The 15343-nt window shown below is 47.9% G+C and overlaps 3 protein-coding genes across 8 annotated transcripts; 1 reads left to right on the forward strand and 2 right to left on the reverse strand.

The window, feature by feature from the left end:
• Positions 1-2647: 2647 nt before the first annotated feature.
• On the reverse strand, positions 2648-4278 carry LOC120818990 (uncharacterized). Its single transcript, XM_040175947.2, has 5 exons — positions 4099-4278; positions 3749-3842; positions 3415-3574; positions 3057-3209; positions 2648-2921 (listed from the first exon to the last, which is right to left on the reverse strand). The coding sequence occupies exons 1-5, from the start codon at positions 4221-4223 to the stop codon at positions 2743-2745; spliced, it is 711 nt and encodes a 236-aa protein (XP_040031881.2). The 5' UTR covers positions 4224-4278; the 3' UTR covers positions 2648-2742.
• Positions 4279-4404: 126 nt separating this feature from the next.
• On the forward strand, positions 4405-10414 carry wdr24 (WD repeat domain 24). 3 transcript variants are annotated; one of them, XM_040175916.2, is made up of 11 exons: positions 4405-4542; positions 5352-5469; positions 5694-6175; positions 6287-6464; positions 6548-7220; positions 7466-7563; positions 7644-7771; positions 7866-7970; positions 8064-8404; positions 8513-8697; positions 8799-10414. In XM_040175916.2, exons 3-11 carry the CDS (start codon positions 5698-5700, stop codon positions 8965-8967), a joined length of 2355 nt encoding a protein of 784 aa, XP_040031850.1. In that variant the 5' UTR covers positions 4405-4542; positions 5352-5469; positions 5694-5697; the 3' UTR covers positions 8968-10414. The 3 variants fall into 3 exon arrangements, with proteins under 3 accessions (XP_040031850.1, XP_040031852.1, XP_040031851.1); XM_040175918.2 differs by having other exon boundaries at positions 8067-8404; XM_040175917.2 differs by having other exon boundaries at positions 4499-4606.
• anks3 (ankyrin repeat and sterile alpha motif domain containing 3) lies at positions 10386-15127 on the reverse strand. Of its 4 annotated transcripts, none has more exons than XM_040175922.2 (16): positions 15058-15127; positions 14276-14492; positions 13929-14127; positions 13645-13766; positions 13495-13576; positions 13279-13399; positions 13015-13164; positions 12740-12865; positions 12527-12642; positions 12280-12444; positions 12065-12189; positions 11843-11984; positions 11529-11757; positions 11382-11444; positions 11199-11290; positions 10386-11102 (listed from the first exon to the last, which is right to left on the reverse strand). In XM_040175922.2, exons 2-15 carry the CDS (start codon positions 14440-14442, stop codon positions 11208-11210), a joined length of 1890 nt encoding a protein of 629 aa, XP_040031856.1. In that variant the 5' UTR covers positions 14443-14492; positions 15058-15127; the 3' UTR covers positions 10386-11102; positions 11199-11207. The 4 variants fall into 4 exon arrangements, with proteins under 4 accessions (XP_040031856.1, XP_040031858.1, XP_077958604.1 ...); XM_040175924.2 differs by having other exon boundaries at positions 13279-13396; positions 15058-15123; XM_078102478.1 differs by having other exon boundaries at positions 13279-13396; positions 14953-15088.
• Between the last annotated feature and the right edge of the window lie 216 nt (positions 15128-15343).

Here is a 15343-nt window from a genome sequence, read left to right on the forward strand (position 1 = left end):
TCGGTAGCTGCAGTGACACTTTATTTTATTTTGAGTGCGATCAAACATCATTTGTTGATTGTGAATATTCGACAGGTAAACGAAGACAAACTGCGAGTACGAGTCTGTGAAACTCTGCACTGATATTTTCACGTAGCGAAACTCATTTTACAGCTTGTTTGCAGCTTCATTTTACAGGTGCCCACATATCACAACGTCCGCTGCAGCTCGTCTTTAGCAAATAACAAATTCAAGCTTCTGTCATACATTGTCTCCAGTGACTCAAGCTTTATAGAGAGCTGAGGCGAAGAGGGCGATTCCACTTACTCACGCCACTGACTTCCAATCAATAATTCAATTCAATGTCCACTTGCTCACAGAGGGAAAAAATGTATGCGCTTGCCAATTTTTATAGTTAGTTATAAATACATTCCTCTGCATTTGCTTCCTCGTGAAACTGTCAGAAGTAACAAGACTTTGTGTGAAATGAGGAAATCCGTATTAAATAGCCAGAAAAGGCCGTTTTCAGTGGCATTAAAAAATAAAAGATCAGCCAATACATGGTAATGGATCCATGATAGAACTCCTGCGCATACTTGGAAATATTATTGCTTGGCACAGCAAAGATGCAGCGATGAATAATTCATACCCTGTTAGCCTGTAATAAAGATAGAGAGGAGGTTAACGCACCGCCTCCCCTGAAGATTCATAGGAACCAAACAGGTTTGTAAAAAGTGCTGGTGAATGTTTTTCGGAACACATAAACTGTGAATATTTACCCCTCTTGGAAGTACATGAACGGCAAAGGCTTTCATGAAAAAAGACACTGAACTATGGAGGTGAAATGGCTGGTTTTATTTATTTATTTATCTTCTCAGAAAAGCAGACAAGAGCATCGTAAACAGAAGACAATGTGCTGTATGTGTAACTTAAATGACCAGGTGCAGGGAATAAAAAAACCCTCCTGTCTGATAAAAGCCTTCTCCCGCTCTTCAGGGAAATGGGTGATTGAGGCCTGACTGGCACCGTTTGGCTCGACGGTACGCGGCGGTTTGTAGTTTGGGAGGGATGGCAGCGCAGCAGATACGACATTGCTTAAAATGTTAAAAAGTTTTAAAAAATAATTTATAAAGAGCCTCTGCAGCGTTCCCAGTGTCGGGATGATGCGCGGCTGTTGCCGGGATACAGCGGAGCCTAAACAGGACATCTTCCTTCAATAAGTGGATCTGACAAGCTGCATGATGTTAATCTCATTGCTGCCGTTTGAGTGACACATTTGTTTTCGACCGTATAGGAGAGGTGGCGTGAGCTGAGTGGGAGCAGACTATTAATAACATGTGATCCATCACTTCGTATAATCCCCCCCCTTCCCCCCCTCCCCTTGGTGGGTCTCTATACAGCTATGACTGCGATATGAGGTCATTCTAAAAGGTCAAAGCCGTTGCATCGGAGTCTCACGTGACCACACGAGCTGCAAGAATGCAACATACTTGACAGGTTTCTTATATTCTTGTTCCTGTATTTTGTCATATGTGGGCTTTTCCTTTTCCTTTCCTTTTGCACCTATGATGTACTTGACTGACATGTTTCCATGTGCCATATTCTCTACTGCCATAAACATTCGTTGATGCTCTTTTTTTTTTTTTTGTACCTCCCAATGCCAATCCATCTTGCGGTTATGCCCAATGCCTTGTTCTCATATCTGCGCCCGATGCTAAACACCACTTTGCGTTAGCTGGCAGCTGTTTGGTGTTTTACTTACGTGATCATGCACACAATCTATATGAGACATTGATATTAGTAAATATAAATACAGTAGTACAACAAGATGGCCAGGTTGCCTTTTCTTAGTGTTTGTGGCTACTTAGATATCTCCCTGCAGGTAAAGCGGGATATTAAACCTGGACTTTGGAACTTGAAATGACGGCCCCCAAAGGTGCAGATGTTTGGCTTTAGTTCTGAGAATACTCTGGATATTGATGCATTAAAAAAGTTAAATGTGTTAAGATTTAGATTTTGGGGGTATGTTTTCTAGTTTGGAACAGAGAACAAGTTTTCAAGTCTTATCAAAGTTAAGGATCATTTTTATTTTCCCCAAAAACTGCCTGAGCCACTCGGTGTCATGCAAATATCAACAGGAAGTTTCCTAAAATTACTAATTTCCCTCGGAAGGTTTAGAAGTAAAGAAAATAAAGTAATATCTGTGCTGTTGTTAGATTTTCATGAGTTGCTTACTTGAATTGATAAAAAAAAATGGTGCCAAGCCAACTCGGTTCAATCTCTCAGACCAGACGGGAGATTTACCAACGCAGCGTTTACAAAAAGAAAAAGAAGCTATTTTTCTCGGGCATCAGGAAACTAAAGGAAAACTAAATTAAATATGGATAATTTATATCAAAGTCATTAATTATTTCACAATCTACTGTACTTTTTAAATGTTCTGAAGGGAACCATTTTATATTGTGTATATATATGAATATATTGTTTTATTTTGTACTGTCCATTGTACTTGGCTTTAATTTAGAAACTATAAATAAAGAACAATACTGTGGCAATGTCAAACTGCTGTTTTTAGTGTTTCAGCACAAAACCATTATTGTGCTGCAACTTACAACTGTATGTCTAAACTACATGATACCAAACTAAAAAATGCAAATACTCAATGTAGTCAATTTTATATGAAGGCTTTATTATGGAAAAAAAACAAAATAAACTGACAATAAAGCAAATTTAATGTAAAAATATTTGTGGAATACTTGGTTTTTATCTTGTTTTGAGCTTTTTTGTCGGTCTCTGGTCGACTTTGACGTCTGGGCACTTCTTCACACTGCTGGCCTTCACATCTACGTCCTCTGGGGTTGGGGGCTGGTGCTGTTTGGCTGTGGTCCATGCCCACAAGCACAACTCCAGCCTGTGGGGGGTCCAGTCCTGCTGGGGATCCACTGGGGACGAGATGAGAGGCCAGAAATCAAATCCCGATATGCGGTGCATAAAAACTGAGCCCTGCTTCTTAATGTTTTGAGCCCGAGGACGTTCAGCAAATGCTTCATAAGCGGATGGTGTATTTGTTAGTTCACCTTTGTTTAGTTTTTCAGTGCGCTCGACCATTTTGCCCAAGTAGAGCGCGTAGTGCTTGGCTGTGTATTGGACGGGCTTTAGTCCTGGTACGCTCTCCGTGGCTTCATCGGACATGAATGCTGCCTGTTCTGGAGCTCCTGCTGCCAACACAGCTGGAACAAAGTAGACCATCAGTCCAAAGCCATGGGTGCCTCCACGAGGTGAATGCAAACAACACACAGCAGGGAGTCCCGGCCACTCGGCTCCCCCATGTACAGACTGCTCTGTGCTTTAAAAGTGTCACAAAGATGTGTGATCGATAAGAACACTTGAGCTCTTATCATATTGAGGCATATTCGTTTGTTCTGTTGTGCTGACCTGAAGCGGTCGCCGGGCCCACTCCCTTCAGACAGCACAGCTCCGCGATCGCTGCCGGCACATCAGGCAGGAGGCCGAAGGCCTTTCTGGAACATTTCTCCACGGCGCACTCGCTGTTGGAAGCCACCAGCTGCTGCAGCCTCGGCCTGAACTTCCCTCTCTGAGTGAGAGTGAAAGCGCGCACACACACACACACACACACACACACACACACACACACACAGGGCCCCTCAAGGACGCAGCTGATGCACTGATAGCGCGAGTGACTCTTCATAGCTATCCGTCAAAGCTATTTGATCCCGGGGGGGGGTTATAATGTCAGAACAACACTTACAGTGAGCTTCCACTCCATCAGTTTCACCAGCTCCGATTGAGTGACGTGTTTATCAGGTCGACCTGATATGAGTTTGGGCAGCTCCTCCTGGTACCTGTCCCATTTTCAGAACCTTTAATCTTATTCACAAATCAAAAGGTTAATTCAAGTGCATTTCACACATTTACAGTTACTTTGTCTCATTTCTACATTTATAAATGTAGATATATATTTTTTCATCAACATATTTTTCATTTGTCATGGAGGTAACTGACATGATGGGACAGTCATCAAAGTGAAAATAATTAATTTTGAATGACTCAGAGATAACAAGTTATGTATGTCTGTTGCTGCTAGGATTAATGATTTACCACTTGTCGAGGTGAAGCAGCTTTCCAGGTTTCTTGCTGTTGGACTTTGCCTCCACTGCATCCCAATAGCTCGCATACGCACTCCTCCATGTTTCTGGGTCCTCGCGTGGAAACAGGGCGCTCATGTCAGCTGAGAGATCACAACATCACCCGGTCAGCTTTTAAAAAGTCTGTTCTACGCGGATTTACTGCAGCTTTATGCCACGGCGACCTTCGTTTGGAGGACAGCTTGAAACAAAATAAAAACAAAGCCCGATTTCGCCCCTAAAACGGCTGAGCGAGTTGTGGCGGAGTCACGTGGCGATGCTGATGTTATGAGATGCCACTTTCATTAGAGAAGGAGAAGAAGAGAGAGAATTACTACTTCCACTAGAGAAGAAGAAGAAGAGAGAAAAAAAATCTACTACTTCCGGTGCCGCAAGCGTTGAGCAACAACCTCAGAAGGTTCGTCACCTGAGATACTTTTAATCGACTTTGCGTGGACCCCAAGTAGAATATATAAATACACGTATGCCTCTTACAACTATCTAACTTTCTGATATACTTGCAAAACTTGTGTCGTGCGCGTTTTGTCTGCGCGGAAGTACTCGGTAGCTAGGTTAGCCTGCTAGCTTTAGCATCACATTCCAGTCGTGTTCGCGGTGCGCGCTGTGGATTCATTGAGTTCAGCTGTGTGAAGCCTCTAAAGCGATGGAACTGACGGATGCACGTCCCGCATCTCAAACATCTCAAATGTTACCCTGTTTCTGAGGAAAGTGAACTACCGTCCACGCACGAAATCCAGCGTGTGACATTATTTTACCAGTTGAGTTGAATAGTCTCAATGTGATTTAAATGGCATTCCACTGGAGGGACGAGGCTTTCCCACTCAGTTTGTTTACACTATAATAATATTTTAATATAATAATCTTCTTAAAGCAGCAATTAATCAATCAGCTGCTCGAGGGAGAAGCTGGTCGACGCAAACCAAACTTCAGCACAGGAGAATGTTAGTTAGAGAAAACGAAACCGAAGTTAACAATGATAATCTGCCAGTATTCAGATCTTGAAATGTGTCTGAAAATAAAACACTAAATAAAGTGACATACAGTATTTGTATGGAATTTTAGCTTCCCCATAATGACGAGATGTTTGTATTTAATGGTCAGTTTTAGCTTCCACGTCTTCGGGACCAAAGTGTATCTAGATAACGGCTCATCTGACAATTCGATGTCTCTTTGTTTGTAATGAACGTAAAATATCTTTCGACACAGATAATGCTGTAAGCGCATTGCGATGCCAAACTCTCGCTAGTATTTGGCTCTCATGGGAGCACATGAAGAGGACTCTGTGCTGCTGCAGACGTTGACGAGGCCGGCAGTTCTTCGAAAAGTAAGTTGTGTCATCTAAAATGTTAAACACACGTAAATGTTGCTCTCACTGCCACCATCAAGTTCTGTTTACATCTGACATTGTAGGACGCCACCTTCTGGGGGATTGTTGAACTGCTTCAAAAACCTTTTTACATCTCGCTCGGATTCTGTTTTTTCAGTAACGCTGGCTATGTTAACATAATGCGTCTTGGGTTTAAGTAAAGTCTATGTTCTCCGCTTCAGGAACATGGAAAAGATGTCACGGGTCACCACGGCGCACAGCAGCGCCATCAGTGGCCGAACTATGTTCTGCCACTTGGACGCTCCTGCCAACGCCATCAGCGTGTGCCGGGACGCCACGCAGGTGGTGGTTGCCGGCCGCAACATCTTCAAGGTCTACGCGCTGGAGGAAGAGCAGTTTGTGGAGAAGCTGAATCTGCGCGTCGGCCGCAAGCCGTCCCTCAACTTTAGCTGTGCGGACGTGATGTGGCACCAGATGGAGGAGAACCTGCTGGCCACCGCGGCCACCAACGGGGCGGTGGTCACCTGGAACCTGGGCAAGCCCTCTCGTAACAAGCAGGACCAGCTGTTCACAGAGCACAAACGCACCGTCAACAAGGTGTGCTTCCACCCCACGGAGGTCTACATGCTGCTGAGTGGCTCGCAGGACGGCTTCATGAAGTGTTTCGACCTGCGCAAGAAGGAGTCCGTCAGCACCTTCTCCGGTGACGTGTTTAGTCATAAGCATCGGATTATCTGTATAAACTTAAGTCTTTGCAGTGTTGTGTCCTGGAAATGTTTTGACATTATTCCGCCTCCCCCGCCTCCTCCCTCAGGCCAGTCGGAGAGTGTAAGAGACGTCCAGTTCAGCATTAAGGATTATTTCACATTTGCTGCAACCTTTGAGAACGGCAACGTCCAGGTGTGGGACATCAGGCGGCCGGACCGCTACGAGCGAATGTTCACGGCGCACACGGGCCCCGTGTTCTGCTGCGACTGGCACCCCGATGACCGGTAAGTTAAAGCGCCTTTTCTTCGACAAACACGGAAATTGGAGCTTTTCCTTTCTACAGATCGCCCTCTGTTCCTGTTTTTAGGGGATGGCTGGCGACAGGGGGCAGGGACAAGATGGTGAAAGTGTGGGACATGACCACGACCCGGGCCAAGGAGATCTTTTGTGTCCAGACCATCGCCTCAGTGGCGCGGGTTAAGTGGCGGCCTGAGAAGAAGTTTCACTTGGCCACCTGTTCCATGATGGTGGATCACAACATCTACGTGTGGGATGTCCGCAGACCTTTCATCCCCTTCGCCACGTTCGAGGAACACAAGGATGTGACCACTGGTATTGTGTGGCGTCACCAGCACGACCCCCATTTCCTGCTCTCGGGCTCGAAGGACAGCACGCTCTACCAACACATGTTCAAGGACGCCACGCGTCCCGTGGACAAGGCCAACCCCGAGGGTCTGTGCTTTGGACTCTTCGGGGACTTGGCCTTTGCCGCCAAAGAGAGTCTGATCAGCAGCGACGCCAACAGAAAGCCTTACCCGGGGGGCGACCGGCGCTACCCCATCTTTTTCTTCAAGAAGCCCGACCCGACTGAACAGTTTGCCCACGTGTCCAGCGCCCTCAGTGTCTTTGAGACGGACTTGGACAGCAACCGCATGGACTGGTTTGTCAAGACGGCGCAACTCTACCTCCTCTGTGGGAAGCCGTTCGCCGAGCTGTGCGATCACAATGCCGAGGTGGCCCGAGAACTCAAAAGACCTCAGGTCAGCCCGATCAATGCAAACAATCTTATTTTTTAAAATAATTTAGTCCAGTTTTCAATTTAAGTGGCACTTTGACAGATGAGTTAAAATGTTGAAACATTGCTGTAAAACAATAACACCTTTCACCCTTGTTACTTACTGTTAAATGATTAATTGGTTACAGTAACGTCACGTTTTGACACATTACTTTCAATAGTACTCTTATACAGTATGTGTTTAGCAATCTTTTTTTTTTTAATACAAAGGTTTCTACAACATGGACCATGTTGAGAATTATGTTCTCTGACCCAGCAAACCCGACCACGCCCGGTCTAAAAGTGGGCACCTTGCCTTTAATGAACAGGTAGGTTATCTTCTTTGTCCGCCATTATAAATCCCGTGATCTCCGTCATCGCCTGATGCTGATGTACGCCGTGCTTTCAGCTTCAACATGAAGGACATGAGTTCGGGGATGGGCACGGAGAGAGGACTGGAGCGCTGTAAAGGGGAGAGCAGGCAGGACAACATCCACATGGACCTGGGGAACTTGCACATAAGCAATAACAATGAAGGTGAGATTGGTCGTTTAAACTTTGAGACTTGTGTTTTTCCTTACGTCCTGACATTCGAGACTTAGGACGGGATGTCTGTTTGGCTTCCCTTCAGAAAACGAGGAGACGGAGGGCAGCGAGGGCCAGGCCGAGTACATGTTCGGTGATGCCGAGTTAGACGACGACGACCTCTACTCCATGGAGCACGAAAACCAAACCGGTGAGTCCTAACCCCGTGTCGGGGGACACTTTATCACTTCCTCCGTGCTCAGCGCGCTTTAGACTGATCTCATCTGCGCTCCTTTTGCCCCAGTAGAAGAGCAGGAGTGCACGCTGCCTCAGGAGGCCTTCCAACTGCGCCACGAGATCATGGACAACCCGTCTGCCCCCGAGCACCTCCAGCAGGACAAGGCCGACTCGCCGCACGTCAGCGGCAACGAGGCAGAAGTCACGTTTCTGACGCCCATCGAGTCCTTCTCCCTCATCTCCATTTCGCAACCGCTGTTTAGCCCACAGTTGCCTGCCAGCTTCTTCTGTCCCATTGTGCGGGAGATGCTGAGCTACTACGCCGAGCAGGGCGACGTGCAGATGGCCGTGTCTGTGCTCATCGTCTTGGGGGACAGGATCCGTAAGGAGATCGATGACCTCACCCAGGTAAGACCAACCGCATTAGAGTAATTCATGGTGGGGGACGCTCGAGCACCAACACAACATCGCAGTTTGGAAAACCCAAATCCCGATGCAGCTGTGCTTCCGTTGCAGGAGCACTGGTACATGTCCTACATAGATCTGTTACAGCGATTCGAGTTGTGGAACGTGTCTAATGAGGTCATCAAGTTGAGCACGTGCAGCGCCATCACCTGCCTGAACCAGGCGTCTACAACGCTTCACATCAACTGCAGCAACTGCAAGCGGCCGATGAGCAACAGGGGCTGGATCTGTGACAGGTACGAGCCGGTTCCCCTGGGGGTCCGCCTGTGCACTGGTGTTTTTAGTCGCGGGGGTTGTTACACGGGCCTCTGACATGCGCCTGGCGTCTCTCCCGTAGGTGCCACCAGTGTGCCAGCGTCTGTGCCGTGTGCCACCACGTGGTCAAGGGACTGTTTGTGTGGTGTCAGGGCTGCAGCCACGGCGGGCACCTGGAACACATTATGAACTGGCTGAAGAGCAGCGGCCACTGTCCCGCTGGCTGCGGCCACCTTTGTGAGTACACCTGAGCCCCGCCTGTGGGCGCCGTTCCCACAGCCCGGGGCGCTCCGCGGGATCCGGAGGGAGATCGAGCCTGAAGCACATTCCTCCCCGTGGGCCTGCAGCCGCTAATCGGCCTCCGCTTGTGTTGGTTTGAAGTGAGATAAAGAAAAAAAAAAAAGGGTGTACGGCGTCTGGAGGAAGAGGGTTTTATGCGCTCTCCTGGACGGCCGTTCAACAGCAAACGCATTCATGTTTGAATTCAGCCAATGGTGGTTGTGCTTATAAGCAAATGTTACAACAGATATTTTACAGAATGACTATATATTTTTGTTAATTCACACTTGCTGCATTTTACATTGTTTTTAAACCCCTCAGTGGAATCCTGAAGGCTGTAAAGCAGTAATTGCCCGTTGAATGTTCATGTTTGTACATAATGGTTTGTTATATTGAAGGAGTGTAGATAATGTTAAATTAATTTATATAAGAAATGGCTCTATTCAGGCAATACACTTGATTCAATCCTTGACCAGTGATGTCCGTTTTGTCAATTACATTACATTTAACAGAAAGCGCCTGAAGTGTTTTTTAGCTTTTCTAATGAATCCCAGCTGACGTAGCCTCAATACATGGAGCCAGCTGCAGGTTCCAATGACCTGGATTCACCGCCCTCCCCCGGTGCGAGCGACGCAGTCGGGATAAACACTTGTGTTCGAGGGTACCTTAGTGCGTAAAGAACAACACACTACTTCATTCATTTTCCCCAAACACACGTCACTCTTCTGGGGCCCAGAACTCCGACTGGCTACCAGCCAACGTCTCAAGCCTCGAGTCCACCGGCCAGACGGCAGCGGAGAGAGAGAGAGACACGCGAGAGAAGTTTGGGAGCCAGCGGGGACGACCTCCACAGAACAGCTTTGTCTTGGCTCAAGTGTGATTGTTTGCCGCTAGAATCCCCGTTGCGTCCCAGTTCTGTTTATCCTGGTTGGCGGATTTAACGATGCTTGTGGTGTAAATCATCACTGAGAGATTCCACGCCAGTCTCAATTCCAAACACTTTTGGCACATTTACATTCTGGGTGCTGCTCGGCAAACAAAAGCGTTTGTCCTCATCTCCTGTCTGTCCTCACTGCTACTGTAACCATCATTTTAGTTTCTCAGTTCATTCAAAAACCCACAGGCTTTAGGTTGATGTTTTATCTGAGCAGCAACTGGTCAACACATCTCTTCCCCGCCGAGGCCCCCCGAGCACTACAGAGGACTTTCAGATGCCCGAGGACATCCGTCCGGAGGGAAGTCCTTGACCCAGAAGCTCAGTCTGCAAAGAACGGCCTTGTAGTTTCAGCCAATTAAGTGAAGTGACTCAGCGAGGGGGGAAAAAAGAAGTAAGGATCAGAGAAGCCTAGATTACCTGGAGTGTGGTGCATTGCTCAATGAGAACCATGAATCCAATTAAAGGTTTAATAAGTAAAGAAATAACTGTCGTAAATCATTTAAATCAACTATCCTCGGTGCTATTTGTTGCCCTAATGCATGCTTAAGATTACAACGGATCATTTAAATTCATTTTTTCTGTGTACATTCACGTAGCTCGGCTTCTTCACACTCAACTTCCAGGCGACGAGATTCTAATACAGCAAAGACAATCTGGCATTTTATAGATATGGGACAATTTGGGGGTTAGAAGGGTCACGTTTGGAAAGCTACAAAGTAAATCTGACCGTAGTGTAGTTCTGTACAAGTGGCGGTTCGCACACTTCTTGAATGCATTCAGCAGGACGTTATTGTCAAACGACGGCATACAAATACAATATTATTCAAATAAAGTTCATATAACTCTGCGGAGTCTTAACTGTGACTTCCTCTTCAGCTTGTGGCACCCACATCATTTAAGGCCCATTTCATGTTGAAAGCGTGCAGCTCTAGAAACGCTTCACAGTAGAACGGCCGCTTCCTTCTCTCAACACCACCGGACAGCATCGTGCAGCAGCTGCCGTCGCTCTTGGCTTTGTCCGGCGCGCTCGGGTCCATTGGCCAATCCGGGAGGAGCAGCGGGTCAGCTGATTTCCCCCCTCGGCGGGATGGGCCTCGTCCTCGGCCACCTCGTTGCAGTGAGATTGTTCAGGGTGGTTCGATCACCCTCCGTCGAATGTTGGCGAGAAGCCTCCTCGGAACAAGAGCACGGTTATTTTCTCTAGATTTACCAGTGGTAGAACTTTTCAGCGCTTTTTGTTTTTTGCTTTTTGTCAAAAGTAATCACCTGCAGGCGTTACGGCCGCTCCCAGCTGTCGGAGACTTTTTCGGGGGCACTGAGTCGCCTCAGACTGTGAAGCACCGTGTGGAGGGTCTCCGCTGTGATGATGAAACGAGCCGACGGCAGAATCAGCACAAAAAAACACCGCCGCGGACGACACAAAAACCACCGAGCTGCTCGCCGTCTTACCCAGTTCTTCTTCGTGAGAAGCCATCTTCTTTACTAACTCGGCAACACCGGAGCTCCCACCAGCTGCAATGAAACAACGTACAATAATTAATTTATTAATTCCAGAAGGTAAGAAGGAGTTCCCCAGCGGAGGCCACCTCCACTCACCTTCCCCGCCGTCTTCTGCGGCGGTGAGGCAGGAGAGCAGTTCGGCGCTGCAGGCCCGGGACTTGGCCAGTGTGGCGCTCATCTCCTGCGCTAGCCGGTGGTTCTCCACCAGCTCCGCGTGGACCCTCCTCCAGGCCATCTTGTCCTCCATCAGACACCCCTCCATCACCGTACGCAGCTCCTTCTCCTGAGACACTTGGCTCTGAAGGCTCTCCGCCTCCTCGCAGTGCTAGACGAGGAGAAAGTCAGTTCAACGGGGCTGAAAGACGTTCCGGGTCGGGTCGGGAAGTGTGAAGCGGTTGCGTGAGTGTTACTTTGTGTAGCTGAATGGCCATCTCCTGCATCTCCGCCTCCAGCTGGTCGGCGTAGGCCTGTTCCAGAGCCTCGCCGGGTGGTCGCGCGTTGCTGTGCCATCTCGCTATGGCCGAGGTCATCTTCCGCTTGGGTCCGAACAGTCTGTAGGGCAAGAACGGGTTCAGCGTGTTACGAGTACAACAAAGGCTTTCGTGAGTTAAAAAAGGGAAAGTGTCTCTTACGTGATCCCTATTTCTTTGAGATCGTTCTCGGTCAGAGTGAGAAATATCCGCAGGTCGATGTCTTGCTCTTCAAGAACCGGGAGATACTTAGAGAAGCCAATTTGTTCCAAGAACTCTGCCAGATCCTGCAGAAATAGAATAGACGGCTCATGAGCCCACACACCATTATGGGTCCAAATATGAACGCATTAGAAAGTAAGCAAACGTAGACGTGCCTTTGGACCGGTGTAAGAGGGTGGAAGACCCCCATGGGGGAGCTTCCCACAGTTCCCCGTACCGCTTGATTGCGATGCATTGTTGCTTCCGTGGCGACTCTTCCCTTTGGAGTGATGGCCCTTATTTAGCCGGCGAGAGCTGCTCTTTTTGCACTGGTCGGAGTCCTGTTTGGAGAAAAGGAACGCCGTGTCAGAGCGCAGTCTGGTGCCCGACTCCCAGGGCGAGCTGCCGTGCTCCCGCGGTCACCTCGTTACTCTCCACCGAGCCTTCCCATTTGAGGCCGATCACATGAGGGAGGCCTTCGCTGCTGCTGCTGCTGCTCCTCATGGTGGGCATGTCGTTTTCGAAGAACGGACTGTCGTCTGTGGCGGGGATCACAACATATTGGATTGCTTTGATCGCCGAGGACTTCCGGGTCTTCCCCCTGTCACAAAGCCCTCGTAACCGTGTGGCTCTCACCTCTGCTGCTGTTGCTCTGGCCGTCCAGCTCGTTTATGGGCGAGGTCACGTCGCGAAAGCATATTTCCTCACTCTGTTCACCGGCGTCGCGAATCGTCTTGAAGTTCTGAGGCGTCGCGGGAGGCTCTGAGGAGAAAAGTGGAATTAACAAACTACATTTTTCTGAATGTATGCTAAGAGTTTGTATTTCCCTTTTCAGAAACTTTAGTTTAATATGACCCTACAGCTAGTGAGGCTACAGGGTCGAACGCCGGACCGCTTATTATTATTATTACCAGACGTTTTGCTGGTGCCTCCCACTCGAAACTTGGCAATGGCCTGGGGGCCATCGTGGATGCTAACGCCTTTGACTCGGTTTCGACCCGGCCTGGTCCGTGGGGGTGCGCTGTCCGAGTCCTCGGAGGAGCTCAGGTCCTCAAAATGTCCTGACGAGTTGGAACACGCACAGAAAAACAAATGAATCAATCAAAATGAATATATAAAAGACATGGGATGCGACTATATTCAGTGGAAATATGCAATGCTTTAACCACCGTTACCTAGTTTGTTCCTTGGCGAATGCGAGTCAATGAGGCTGACGATCTTGGTAAAGCCGTATAACATGGCCAGAGCACGGGCAGTCTCTCCTTTGCTGCTACGCTCGTCCACTTTAACCTTCTGCTAACGATCCAAACAAAGCAGATTTGTAGACCATGAAGTCTTTGCTGTGATATTCATCCCCCAGCCTCAGATGCGTACAACCCTAACCCACTCACATGATCGAGCAGGTACTGAACAATGATTTCATGTCCCGAAGCAGCAGCCTCCATCAGGGTAGTGAAACCGGAGCCCGGCTCCCTGCGGATGCGAGAAGAAGCAATGACAACGTGTCTGAACCTCTGGAGTGAATGAATGGAGACACTCACTTGGCGTTGGCGTCGGCATTGTTATCCAGCAGGAAGCGGACCATCTGCTGGTGTCCTGTGCTCGTGCAGTGGAACAGAGCGGTCCAGCCTTGAGAGTCCTTCAACTCCAACTCTGCACCGTGCTGTCGGGAAAAGAAAAACAAGAAGCCTTTGTGAATAACACTGTTAAAATAAAGAACCGTGAATCCAGAAAAATAGGAGTATAGCTTGAATTCAACCAGAGATTGCAGATGTACGTCATCCTGTGAATTTGTTTGATCCAGATTTATGCTTTATGCATTTACCTGAAGCAGAAAGTATGCGATGCTTTCATTCCCACAGCTTGCCGCCAGCATCAAAGGGGTTAATCCTTTGTCAGTGGTCGCATTTACATTCACGCCGGCCTCCAGCAGGAGATTTGCGATGTTGTCGTGGCCGATGTAAGACGCGTACATCAGTGGGGTCCACCCTCCGATGTTTTTGCCGTTCAGGTCCATCTCGCGCCTGAAAGCACACAAGATCATCGTTGTGGAGAGCGGCTTAGGGAGCCTCGATTACCTCATATTCTACAACTACAGCGATCGACGCACATTAACGAGGCGGCGGCTGAAACCAACACATCTGGTGACCGTAACACCATTCAGGCACCCACTTGTTAATACACTCCGCCACCACGTCGTACTGGCCGATGGAGGAGGCGGTGTGGAGGTCCAGGGGGACGTGCAGCTCCTCGGGTCTCACCAGGGACTCGCCCAGCCACAGGGACAGGCTGGACCCCAGCTGCTCCGACTCGCTGGCCTCGTCACTCAGTTCCGACATGTTTCTTCCTCTTCGCTCGTCCCTCCACGCGCCTGCAGACCGAGGGGGCCCTGAGACATGAAACAAGTTGTATTACGTAATGAGCAGACCACCCATGTGTTCTGATGATTAGGTTCCCCCGAGTTTCTCTTGAGAAGAACCATCATTTCATTTTTTTTTTCCTCCACTAGAAATAGAAATCAAGGTTTCCCACGTTTCAATCTGAATCATCTCGTTGTACTTTCTGAGCTATGTTTCATGCATTTATTGCCTGGAAATGGCATATTTACAAATATGTCATCAATCATAACAGGAAAATAAAGGAGGACTCCACTGAGTGTCAGAATTATTATACAAACACGCATTTCACATGAAGAAAATCCATCATCCAATAAACATTCCGCTGATCCTCACAGCGAATCTCTCCCCTAGAGCCTTTAGCTAGCTAGCATTAGCTGGAGCCTCCAACTTTACCCTTTAACTTCACGTTAGTTAAATAAATGTAACCCTCGGGCATGAACCAGCACTCACCTAATTACATAACATTAATCAGATTAAACAAATTCACATGGCAACACTTAACCAACAAATAAGTTAGAATATAGGCGAACATCTGGCGTTAGAAACTTAACTTACAGGTACTGTTAAGTTTGTTTTCCCAACGGCTGACGCCTTCCTGTTTAGTGTGTCACGCTCAAATGGGCTCGTGTGGAATCAACTCCACCCCCCTTTCTTCTTTAGATGGTGACGTCACCGTTAAACTTTCAGAACCCGTTATGCACTAATACAGTCACAATGAAGTTGAAATCCGTTCATTCTTTATTTTACAGATTCATTTTTTTTAAACTAAAGGGATGATTGAAGTTCTGAAAATGTTCAGGTAAACAGCTGCAATGCTAAATGTAATAACATGATTAAGTGA

Source organism: Gasterosteus aculeatus, chromosome 5, assembly GCF_964276395.1.
Source record: "Gasterosteus aculeatus chromosome 5, fGasAcu3.hap1.1, whole genome shotgun sequence".
Taxonomy (NCBI): domain Eukaryota; kingdom Metazoa; phylum Chordata; class Actinopteri; order Perciformes; family Gasterosteidae; genus Gasterosteus; species Gasterosteus aculeatus.